The sequence below is a fragment of the Dermacentor variabilis genome, chromosome 3 (assembly GCF_050947875.1).
Source record: "Dermacentor variabilis isolate Ectoservices chromosome 3, ASM5094787v1, whole genome shotgun sequence".
NCBI classification, from domain to species: Eukaryota; Metazoa; Arthropoda; class Arachnida; order Ixodida; family Ixodidae; genus Dermacentor; species Dermacentor variabilis.
In genome coordinates, this window is record NC_134570.1 from 13,844,815 (window position 1) to 13,857,255 (window position 12,441).

A 12,441-nucleotide genomic window follows, 5' to 3' on the forward strand; every position below is an offset into this window, starting at 1 on the left:
GATTTCGTGTGTGGTAAGCTGTTTCGTAAGAGTGGGTCCTATATTACAAAAATATTGATTAAATTCTTCAGCAGGGCTTTCTGTGATTCTTATAGGTGGGATAATTTCTGCTAATAGTGCATGATCCTTGCCAGGAATTTTAATTAACTGTGTTCACTATTTTCCACGTCTTTCAAGGAGCATGTCGGTTATTGTCAACAAAGTTGGTTTGGTAACGCTTTATACATTTTCGAAGGAGGGTTAGAGTTTTATTTCTGCGTATTTTATACTGGCTACAATAGTACTCGTTGACTATAAATTCCTTATGTTTTCTATACCACTTGTCTTTTGTTTGTATAGCAGACAAAACCTTAGTTGTTACCCACGGACATGTCAGGTGAGAATAATAAGACCCAGCATGAGTAATTGTTTCTTTAAGACAGGATGTGATAACATTAATCAGGTGGTGAAATTCTTTATTAATATTTATATTGTTCTGAACATTTATCTGTAGACTGCGTATATGCAAGCATGTTGTGATCCACTGTTGTAATTACACGAGAAAATGATCTGAAATGTCTGCATCAGTAGCACCACAGATAGCCAGTGAACTACCAAAATTATATATACAGTAATGTGGTCTATGAGTGGTGCTGGGGGTAACTTGAGTTGGTTGCTTTATTTGATTAAAAAACCCATTCGATTCAGTAAGGTTCAGGTACGGTGTACTGTTTTCATTTAAAGTGTCAAGGTTTAAGTTGCCACATATAATATCAGATTTATTCATAGAAGCAAAAAAATTGCAAGGCAGGTTTTGAGGCATCTAAAAAAGGCTAATGTGTGAACTTGGCGAATGGTATAGAATACCCACGGTGAGCTTATTTCGAGGAATAAGAAATCATGTGCCTCAGGAACTTGGCATGTCAGTTTTGGGCAGTGCTTAAAAGAAATACTCTTGTTTATATATATGCAACTCCTCCGCCATGAGCCTTCGTCGGTCGCGAGAGATAAATGGAATGAAAATTTGGTATGTTAATGAATTTATTAGGGTTCAACCACGTTTCTAACAATGTAAGGATGTCATACTCAAACGAAAGGGAAGATAATAAAACCAGTAGAGATCAGTGTTCTTATTTATGCTTTTAATATTCCAGTGTAGTATCTTCAGATTGTGTAGCTGAACATGCAGTGTTAAGTACGATACACGACACATTTCTGGAATCGGATTACATAGAGTAAGGCTACTAAATCACACAATTTAAGTCTTGCTCCGAAGTTACTTGAATGACTAGACGAGAAGAAAGGGATTAACCGAGGGACCCGATTTTTATCACTCATATCATAAGAAGCCAACAAATACTGACTCCAAGGACATTGGTGTCAGTGTTTGTTGGATATTGGTGTCAGTGGTTGGTGTCAGTGTTTGTTGGCTTCTTATGATTTGAATGATAGATGAGCTTTTAGTCTTCGTTTATAGAATTTTCCCATTGGAAACCCATGAGAACTTCCAATCCTTAGCCTTCCTTCTTTGATTCCAAGCAAGAACTGCAATTCCAGACACAGGTCCCCATTAATGTATATAGGATTGTCCTCTTGGAATCCCAAGCTAGTAGTTGAAAGTTTGTTCCTTTTAGCCAGTTGAAGCAGTTTGTCACAGATTTTGCGGGATGCGAACTGGAGAACAATGTTGCATTTCATGTTTTTTTGGTCAAAACGTGATGAGCAACATCAATGCTTGAGGAAGAGACTTCCACACCAAGTTTAGTTCCAAGTGCCTGTATGGCATTCTCAAGGTTCTCGCCGACCGTGACAGGAAGACCCTTAATTTTTAAGTTCATTCGCTCTACTGTATTGTTTCAGGCCCACCACATCTTTCTTTGTAGCAGCAGGTTCTTACTTTAGTTGCAAGTTTTCTTTTTTCGTTTGGTCATTGTCATCTTTTAAAGACTTCAGATCTGTGCAAGCACTTTCAAGCTAGGGCATAAAATCATCAAAGGAGCTGCTAATATACACAGTGGCTGCCTTGATGTCGTCAAGGTCTTTACTGATTGTTTCAATTTTGTCAAGCTTAGATGACATGTCCTGAACAATCTTTGCTAATTTCTTGATGGTGCTAGGTGCCTTATCTCCCATTGTAGAACCAGAGCAGCGAACGACTCAGATGAGGTAAGTGAAAGAAAGCACCAGAATCAAACACCTGAAAGATGGTGAATGGCATTTTAGCAGCGCACTTCCATGCGTACTTTTCTCACTGAGTCGCCCGCTGCTCTGCGCCGAAGTAGTTCCACTGTGTTGCTGTTATAGTTGTAGCACCGACGGTGCGCAGGTACAACATTGTCCTTTAGTCAGCAGAGCTGGAGAGGTTTCATCCAGGCTGTCTAGGTCATCACCATGTTGATCTGAAAGATGGTGAACGGCGTTTCAGTAGTGCAGTTCCATGCATGCTTTTCCCACTGAGTCTCCCGCTGCTTTGATGTCAGTGCTCTCGGTCACTGATGAATTGCCCGCATGGCTGTCACTCTAGCCATGTTTCTTAAAGGCTAGCATAAGTGCACTGCAATACTACAGAGTACTACGTCAATATCATGAGCAGTTTCACTGCACTGTGGCAGCCCTGCTCAGTGCCTTGCGGTCACAATAGTCACTGTCACCGCCTTTGCAGTCCCCATATTACAGCCTTCGTATCAGCAGCTGGACATTGGGAATTTTTCTTTATTGCGATAGCAATTATATGGGCACCCCAGGCATATTTTTGCCATTGTCATCACCGTGATGTTCCGTATAAAGTCCATGGGCAATAACACCGTCGCTGGGTGTGACGGTGAGCCAACAATTGCAGCTCAATCTCTTGCATTTGCGAGGAAGTGGGCAGGAAGCACACAGTCTTCTGTCATACACAAGGAACCAACCAATGGAAGGGAAGGTAGAGGGGCCGTTATACTTTGGCAGCAATGCACGGTTGTGCAGGTCTTTATCTTGAAAGCAATCTGTTTTGGAGACAGAGTCTAGGTGGACCGACAGCTGTTAGCTTTGCATGTGCTGTGTTCTCGCCACTCAATTTGCATTGAAGCGATAGACAGCATGAAGGTCACTTCACTCGCTGCTGCTGCTGCCGTGCTTCCTCATGCCAGTGTTTTGACAGCAAGTGTCCATGGTCATTGAGTGTGATGTGTGCATGTTTGCCTGTGCGCGCTGACACCAGGCTTATTAATTTAGTTAGTAAGCGAGTGTTTACAAGTTTATACGGCGAATAAGACTACTATCCTTACTTCGTATAGCTGTCTACTAATTTGCTATCGCGTTCGATGCTTCACCTTTTGGGCTAAACTGCGGCTTTATTTCCCGTTTTCTTGAGTGATTCAACCCATTCCAGCTTGGAGATGGTTCAGTTCACGTGCTGCATGCCAGGATGTGTTAAAAATAGCAAGATGCATAAAGGCATCAGATGCTTAAACAAAAAAAAGAACAGGAAGAATGGATCTGGAATACCAGCAGGGCAGAGAAAATGCTTTGTTGTCTGCTTTTTCTTGCTTGATTCTAAGTACACACAGTTATCATTTAGTGAAATATGTAGAGTGGCTGTCAGTTTAGAGAAGGAGAGAAAAATGCAAGAAAAGCTTTTCGACTTCATCAATAGAAAGCTCACAAGCAGTGAATTCTCATTGCATGCAGGGACTTGCATCTATGTTCTAACAATTTTAAATGATTTAGCACTCACTGTTGCTGCTCTGTCCTCACCCATACTTCGCGCTAAGACAGCATTTCTGATATTGCATTGCTCAATAAAACACTTAGAATCGTTTGTACTGGTTCATACTCGACAGGCAGTGAAAGCCGGCGCCTTCGGAGAAGCGAACTTTTGCAATGGCGAAGTGCGCTTACGGTATCGATTTTTCTATAGGTGCTGGACACAAAAATGTGGAGTGCTCCACTGAAAAATGGAGATTTCATAAATTCAATATTGCTGTGAAATTCAAGTAAAAACAAGGCAGCGATGTGTGCTAATTATTCCTTTAAGTTTACTAGAATAGAAATACACGCCACAATATATTGTAACATTGCTTCTTAAGAATGAGCACCTTTTCTAGTGTACAGCTGTGTTGTTACACAGCATTGCCACGTTTCAGAAGATATGCCTGCAAAGGAAATCCTACGACGACCACAGTTAACGTAGCTGGTGTCAATGCAGTCGAAGGACGACTGGCAAGATGGCGGTGCATAAACAAGGGAGGGCTGCTGACATAGATTTATTGTTTTATTGTGTGGACAATGAGTGAGTTCACAGCCTTCCTGTTGATGATGCAATGGCCAGATGGTCCCATAAAACACTATGCTAATGTAAGCTTTGTTGCCAGAGAAGGGCAACAAACGTAAAAGAGCTGTGGCATCATTATGTGTACTATGAGCGAAACGAGAACAAGGTGAAAGCAGGCGCCAATGTTTCGACAAGTGGACTTGTCTTCTTCAAGGCGACATATGTCCACTTGTCAAAATGTTGGCTTTTGCTTTCACCTTGTTCTCATTCTGCTCATCGTCTTGAATTACCATCTCCCGCCTTCCCCGTGTTTATGTGTACTGTGAAATTCAAAGTCCCCAGTCATGCAAGTACCTCGTGCACATTTTGGAAGACAATGGAAAATTCTCTTGCCACTGGTTCAAATTTTGGTGCAGAGTTGTGTAGGTGCCCCCTTCTCTAATCTCTCTCAATTATCTTCAAGCTTACAGGGGGCACTTTCTTGGAACTTTTGTTACTCCTGAAAGGAAAACTCTGATGTCCACAGAATTGATTGGCACATGGTAAAGACACTTCCAGAGGTCCGCAACTTCAACTTCGTACAGAGGCTGCTGTGAGACACTTAGGGAAACAGTTCAAGTGTCCAAAATTTCAAAGGCCAGGCAGACTGCTCACATGTTATTGTTTGCGCTAGCTAAACTTGCCATAGTTGCAGCCCGTGTCAATGTACAAAAAGCAAAACATGTTCCTGTGGTTCTTCTGATGCTGCAGCTGGAGCGCTCGGAGGATGGCTTCTCTGTAGTGGCTGACTACCTAGGCCGGGGCCTGTTTCAACGACTCACGCTGCTGGCACCAGCCACAGCAGCAGCAGCAGGCCCACCAGCAGTAGAACTGAGGGCAGCCAGGTCTTGATCACAGCCCATGTGCTGCATGGAAAGTATGCTACATATGTTGATCACTGCATAGGACTAGAAGTGGTAGAGCGCATACGCCGGGTTGAGCAAAACCAGGCCTCATGACAGCAGCTGCATCATGTGATGCCTTGTTTTCCCGCCAATTCATCCACCTGCATTTCTTGTGTGCAGGTGGATGGCGGTAGCAAGTGTGTTCACTCACAGAAAAAAAAAGTGTAGCTTTCTTTGTGTGCTGCCATTTACAAGGGACCTTAATTTGCCATCCGTGCAGTGAAACATTTCACTGTCAAGACTTGAAAGTCCTGACACAGTGGCTACATAGTGCTGTGCAAAAATGAAAAAGAAAGAAAGAAAAGCAAGCAGCAAGCACATTTTGATTATGTGACGTGAGTGCAGTGATGGCTTATGTTGAATTCCAATGGCGAAGTCAGAGCAGCCGACGGACTCCGCGAGCGAGCACTCGACTCTGGCGCAGAGCAATGCCTCCAGATCCGTAAGTGGAACACAACCTGCGCCGCCGGAGCAAGGCGGAAGCGGAAGTTCCATCACCGAGTTACCCAGGATACCTTGCGTGTTGTCGTTTCCTTCCGCTGTTTGCTCCCAGCACCGCCGCACCGGTCATTTGTCTCTTCCGCGCCGTTCACATGTTTTTTAAAAGTGCAAAATGGATATCTTGCCAAGAGTGCAGCTGCTTTTGCTTCCTCGCGAGTCGTGACCGGTGGCGACTCCCAGCAGACAAACGTGATAAAGGAAATATGTCACGCAGAGTTCCGGTCCACTCCGCCGATTTTGGCGGAGCATCTTTTATTTTTCTGCTCCACGGAGTGACTCCCACTCTGAATCCCCTCAGACTCTCTCATTGGAACACCTTACTCTTTCACTGGAACAAACTTGCTCCGAAACGAGCAGAAAAACTTGCTCCGACTCCGCCATTGGAATTCAACATTAGTTGGTCCTTGTGCCCCAATTAAGCTGCAGAAATGGCTGGGGCGCAATTCAGCTCCTTTAGAATAAGGAATAGATTGTTTATTGTTTTCTTTGCAAAGTGCAGTCGGTGCTGTTTACTACAGATTGAAAGTATTGAGAATGAAACAAACATTACTAAATTTTAAAAGTGAAATTAGAAACAAATTATGTAATATATACACTGTGAATCACTGTATCAAGTATACCTTTTTTTACACTATAATAAAAGTCAAATTACAAACATACATTTGCACTTGAATGTAATACTTTGCTTTTCTTAGCACATGCTTTGCCTGTTGCCGATGCACAGAAATATTTATGCTTTGAGCTACACTTTTATAAATTGAAAGGTTGGTATTGTGGTGCTTTTTTTTTTTCAAAATTGTGAATCAACCAAATTACGAAAGCTATTACCCGTGGTATCAATGCTTAACCTAGGGTGAAGACAACACATTTGTCCTTTTTTTTTTTTTTTTGCAGGTGGTTAGCCATCAGAACAATGCTGGTGGCATTTGCGAGGCCCCGAGGCAATCCATCAAGTACTCACCTGACATATTTGGAGTGCAACGGCATCATGAGTGCCAGTTTGACCATGTTCCACCTTGTGCTGCCATCATACTGCATCAGGTTGAGGCAGCGAGCGACGTGCGAGTGGCAGTTGTCACAGAAGAGGTTGTGCTGCATGGACAGAGTAGGGTCTGGCTAGCCCTGTTGTGCTATGGTGGAACATCACACACAATGCCTGCCTGGGCACAGAGAGACTGAAAGCCAAGGCAAACCTTGAACATCAAGAGCAATATGTCCAATCCACCAGAGCAAACCTGGAAGTCTCTGCTACCAGTTCTTGAGCTTCAAACACATGAACCAACACACGTGCATTGGAATTCTGTACAAAAGTGTTTATGTAGAAAACGAGAACTACAGACTAGTAGTACACAGCATGAGCTCTCTTCATAAGTGTACGTCACTGTATCCTACAAGACTTACAGTATAATAAGGGGGCTACCTGCAATTTAGTACCTCTGCATGTTTGATTACTATGTTTGAGCTCATCTGCACTTTCAGCTTCAATTTCTTTCTTTATTTTTTTTTGTACACTTGTTGCGAATAAATAACTGAAAGCACTTTAAATTTACTGTCTGCTTCTTGGTAGAGGTCATGAAAGTACCTTTTTATGTCGCTTATCTATACAAGGCCACGCACCTTTTGGGCTTGCCAGCTTAGTCCTTGGGTGACGATTGTTATCCTATTCAAACATTTTTGTGAAGCAACCACGATACCAGCTTATTTTCTACGTGCCCGCTATATCAGGCTGTGCAACTTGCATATCTCGCTATAATGGCAACCTTTAAATACCAGCCACACGTAAGTGACGCTCTACTCATCGACCACCACCTGTGCTCGCGATTGCTGTTCCCAAGCCAATTGTATTTAGTTATGTGGGCACATTTTCACCTCGATAAATGTTTGTCTTGTGGGGCCACCAGCACTGACCACAACCCGTGACAACATCACATGTGCAGAAAGTTGCCTGCAAAGTGGCCAGCATACCTGTAGCTATAAATGGGCAGTTCCACTTGCCTGGCTTTGCCAGTCTGTACAGTGTAAAGTGCACTTAATTATATAGCAACTTCAAACATGGCAACAAGCTGAATTGAATTCCAATTGAACAAGTGTTCTGTCATACTATGTGATCACTAATCCAGTTGTACAAGCGTGAGAAGTGCGTAACATGGCACTGTGCAAGGGTCTGTGCTTACACAACCTTTCCTCTATACACACAATATGTGACAAAGACCAATGCAATGTATTGAAACAAATCCACCTTGAACCATGCTATTCCTCTTTTTCTACCTGACAAGCACAAAGTTTTACCCAGTTGTATATTAAAATCAGTCATTTGATCAAACATTCTTGATCAAAGGAGGTTCTCCAAAATAAATGGTTTGAAGCTTATGCAATTCCAGGAGAATTTAGTGCTTGGCAGCTACACTATTGATTACCTTTGGAGGGCCATGTCATCAAATTAACAAGCTGCTCTTTGCTACCTGTCCAGCAGAGGAAATGGCTATGCCAAGTTTTAGTTGTCACTGGCAGCCACTAAAGTAAACATGTACGCATGTAAAAGGCATGCTATATAAAGCAAGTTTGTAAGCATTAACACCTACGAATCCTTTATGGAAAAAACTTCTGAATTTAAGGCGCCATGTTAAGTCGATGCAGCTAGGTAAAATTCTTCACAATAGCCATGCAAGTATAAACAAAGTTTTCCTGTAATTTTGCAACATCCTTAAATGTTCCTGCAAAATCTACTGCAAAGGCAATGCAGTGGATCTAGATCTCTTGTTGTTACAAGGGCAGTTGTTTACAAGTGTTATACGAGTGGAAAGAACCAGTTTAGCCAATAGGTGGCATGTTCCTGTGCATGGAAGTAAATGTCCATAAACAAGATGCAGAAACTATGTAAACTATGTGAAACTATGCAAGGGTTGGCTGAAATGTTTTGCATTAACATCAGTATCTCTGTGCTACAGTGCTGGAACATCACACCAAAACTGCTATACTCCGCTGCTACGAAAGTCAGATTTTAGGCAAAATTGTGCCATGTCCGCGCTAGAAGGGGTCCTGGAGGGTTTTGTATAGGCCTGGCAGTAGTGATTGTAAAAAAGAAACTGCAACTTGTTTAATGCATTCATGCATGTCTGGGGGAAAATCAGCACATCCAGTTATGATTCTGCATTGGTTATGCTTGCTGTGCTTGGGTTGGAAAAAACAACAAATGAACAAAGCAGGCTGTTGCATTGTTAGAGGGAAAAAAAAACCATTTGGCTTCATGCAATGTACCTGCTGCTCAGTGTCTGCTTTCTAGATTTCCGCTAGATAACACTGTGCCCAATGGCTTCAGGTGTTTCCGCCCATTTTTTGGAATATGAAACTTTGTTTCTGATGAAACTTCTCAAATAAATATTCTGAGGAACTTAGCTAAGGAACGCCTATAGCAAATAGAACGCCTATAGATTACAGTCATAAAGCTGATGATGCATTTAGCGGCGTGATGATGGAAATTGTGGATTCCGTTCTTGTTGATTCTTCATCTAAGCTTGGTTGATAGGGCGGGGTACTTGCTGTGCACATTTGTGAAAGTTTTTCCAACCTGTCACATGGAAATATGGTTGTAGAGAGGGTCTTTGGTAAAAATAAATGTGATGCAAGAGCGAGCCAGTCTTTCAATAGCCAGTATCAATGGTCTCTGCTCTATAATGTTGTATTGAGAAAAGTTTCCATAAGATCCAAGAGATTCCCCTGACCCAGGGCCAGATCAAAGCAGACAAAGGTTTGCACAAACGATACTGGAAGACAAGGCTTTGGTGTAGTCACATGCAAGGGAAGCAGCGCATGATGTTTCCGGTACACCCATCGTGGTGGCTTAGTGGCTATGGTGTTGTGCTGCTAAGCACATGGTCGCGGGATCTTATTCCAGCCATGGCGGCTGCATTTCGATGGAGGGGAAATGCAAAAATGCGAGTGTCCTATGCATTGGGGGCATGCTAAAGATTCCCAAGTAGTCAAAATTAATCTGGAGTCCCCCACTATGGTGTGCCTCAATCAAATTGTGGTTTTGGCACCTAATTCCCCAGATTTCAATTCAATGTCTCTAGCGAACTATACACTTCAGCAGAAGGCTGCAAAAGGAAATTAACTCAGCCAAGAAGATGCTGGGTAATGCGGGATTACTCCTTGCAAAATAAATCAAAGCGAAATGCTTTTCTGACCTCGGACTGGTCAAGCTCTCAGATTGCAGGGACAGAAGTTGTCACTCTTTGAAACAAGGAGGCACTCAGAGCAAAAGAAGAAAAATGAAAGATTACATTAACCTGACAAAGGCATCAACAGTTATTTAATATTCATGTGTGGCTCTTGAATATGTGTAAAAAAATCTGTTTCTATGTTCTGCCATCTCTTAGACTGTAATTAAACATTTTCTTGTAGCATTTTGGGTTCAGCTGGAAAGGTGTAGGGGGCTAGTAGTCCTTGCAGCTCATGTAATGATCTAAAGGTATGTGCTACAGAAACCAATATGTCTGCTATTAACGCATATTTTTCTTGCGAAAAAAGCTGCTCCAAAGGGTTTTTTCCCTGTTCCACCACTGGTACTATCCAGGTGCATAAATTGCGATGCTGGAAAGGGTGACGTCTTAGTCAGGTTTTAAAATTCACAGGAAGTGAACTGGCGCTGTTATGGAGAAAGATTAGCAAATAGCTTTTATGTTCAATGCATTGCAAGACATACAAAAGGGATCGTGTGGTGGGTAGCCTCGAATGGCACTGATGATGCACTGTGGCCAAATTTAGAAAAATTGAAAAAGCAGCACAGTCTTCTCAATCTGCTGATGCCATCTTTATGCCAATTAATGTTCCTTTCAATTAGCTTGCATATGCCCGTTACTGAAGTATGTCGTGCTTGAACCGGACCAATGGCAATTGATGCTATCTTTTGCTTACATGAAGCAGCAAACATCGGTGTGCAAAATTGTGAGATGAATGACTGGTTCTACTTGCAATACGAAGCATGAATTGATACTGACGTGTGAATGCACAGCATAGTGCACTTCATTCTTGATGGCCTACTAGATTTGCCTGTAGCTGACAAAACAGCACTTCCTCTAGCTTTCAATCTTGGCCACAGCGCACCTTCACCGGGCAAGGCTTTTTGCCACATGTTAGCATATTCCCTTCCCTAAAGGCCGCGATAGTACCACTGCTTTCTCTTGTGTAAGCTTGATGTTGAGCATGCCCACCATGTGGCCTCTGTACTCCTCCGAGCCTTCAACAACGCCCCTGTCCCAGCCCTGAACTCCATCCCTTGCTTTGCTAGGATCCAGCATCCAGTACCTGCATCAGACATGTTTCAATTGCATGGCACGAGCTTCACCATGCACAGGCTTACTTTGCAGGCCGGCCAAAGGCCATGTTGTCCTCCTGCAAGGAATCCAAAGTAAGTGATATTCGCTATGCCTACTTGTGCCAGACTTACAGATACGTAGTACGGTCCTGCGAAGTCCCGTATAATACCAGTGGACATGCAGATGCCCATGTGGCCTATCAAGGGACAAAGCCACCTGCACAGTAACGAAGACAGGTTTTGTTGAACCCGTGATACAGCTTTTTAATCCCACAAATCATGACAAAAACAGAATAGATGGCCCGTCAAGCTTTAAACATGTGCATTTGTACTACTGCTATCTATAGGTAAGTTGCTAATAAGTATTCGAGTCCAAAATAGGACACCAGCGCTTGCAGCAAGAACGACACGAGCTTAGAGTGACCGGAATGAAAGCACTTAACCGCCGTACGACGCAACCCGCACAAACGTGACCCAGCCGTAAGTGCTACCTGTCGGATGGACTCTCTCGTTCCCTATCGAGCTTCCTAATCGAAGATGTCCCGTCACCGAAAACACGCTAAATCGAAGTTCAAGAGTGCTTGAAGATGACCGTTCAGCAACGTTCGGCCTGAAGTGAGTTTGATCAATGGTTCGGTCTACATAAGTACGACCGAGTCACTGGTACGACACAACTCATGCACAATTGACAGGTCCCTTAACTGAAACCAACTCACGTCAGACAAGGAATCGGTGTCCACACGATACAGAATGGAAAACGGTCGCGGTTGAAATCAATGGAGGGCTTCGGGCTTATCTTCATGCTCGTCAAGTTGCTAAGTAAGCTCCGATATTCAGGTATATGCGTCTTAAACACCGGCTACGGAATTTTGTACGAAAGCTGCGGCAACCATCAGCTGCTGTAGGTGATGTCGCTGTTGTGCAGGCTATTCAGTAGTTCTATAGAGGCTAGTAGTTCTGTGGTTGTCTGTAGATTGCGGAATTAACTAGCCTACGAAACCTTTTTTTTAAATACTAGGGTTTTCTTGAACGGTTTGCCGCGATGTGTTGCCATAGAATAAAGAACCAACTTAGCGGCGTTTGGAGCTTAACATGTCTGCGTCACCAAGGCCGGCTTCTCAGACGCCATTTTTCCTATACACGAAAACAGTTTATCATTTTTGTCTTAAAAACAGGCGACTAATCGTGCCAAGTGTTATACTAAACGAAGTCGACGTCAAATTGCAATCGTTCTGCAAAAATTGAGCAAGAACAGTTAAGCGTCAAGCGCAAAATCTTTTTTTTGAACACGCGCAGCCAAATATTCAGAAAAACAAAAACAAAACATAAGTAAACGAAACAGTAAACAAACGACCCGCAAGACAGGAGGGAGCAAAAATGAAGGGCAACAGGGGTTTATACAACCAATTTACACAACTATACAACCCACAAGTACAGGGGGATGG

General features: G+C 43.0%; 2 protein-coding genes across 5 annotated transcripts in view; one reads left to right on the forward strand and one right to left on the reverse strand.

The window, feature by feature from the left end:
- The window catches only part of Vps11 (vacuolar protein sorting 11), a 133,864-nt gene extending 126,646 nt beyond the window's left edge, over positions 1-7,218 (forward strand). For all 4 annotated transcript variants that reach the window (XM_075684227.1, XM_075684226.1, XM_075684228.1 and 1 more), the window contains 2 exons: positions 4,985-5,150; positions 6,574-7,218. In XM_075684227.1, the coding sequence (XP_075540342.1) occupies positions 4,985-5,125 (141 nt within the window). In that variant the 3' untranslated portion in view covers positions 5,126-5,150; positions 6,574-7,218. The remainder of the gene's footprint in view (positions 1-4,984; positions 5,151-6,573) is intronic.
- LOC142575158 (transmembrane protein 222) lies at positions 6,427-12,108 on the reverse strand. The gene is made up of 5 exons (XM_075684231.1): positions 11,713-12,108; positions 11,129-11,213; positions 11,042-11,073; positions 10,893-10,986; positions 6,427-6,771 (listed from the first exon to the last, which is right to left on the reverse strand). Exons 1-5 carry the CDS (start codon positions 11,796-11,798, stop codon positions 6,637-6,639), a joined length of 432 nt encoding a protein of 143 aa, XP_075540346.1. The 5' UTR covers positions 11,799-12,108; the 3' UTR covers positions 6,427-6,636.
- Positions 12,109-12,441: the final 333 nt, after the last annotated feature.

What these genes read in the sequence shown, in the direction of transcription:
- LOC142575158 (XM_075684231.1), bottom strand. Translation starts at nt 11,798, where the DNA reads ATGAAGATAAGCCCGAAGCCCTCCATTGATTTCAACCGCGACCGTTTT. An exon ending in CAGGACCGTACTACGTATCT is followed by an intron (nt 11,074 to 11,128) that starts GTAAGTCTGGCA and finishes GATTCCTTGCAG; the next exon opens with GAGGACAACATGGCCTTTGG. An exon ending in AGGAGTACAGAGGCCACATG is followed by an intron (nt 6,772 to 10,892) that starts GTGGGCATGCTC and finishes CTGTCCATGCAG; the next exon opens with CACAACCTCTTCTGTGACAA.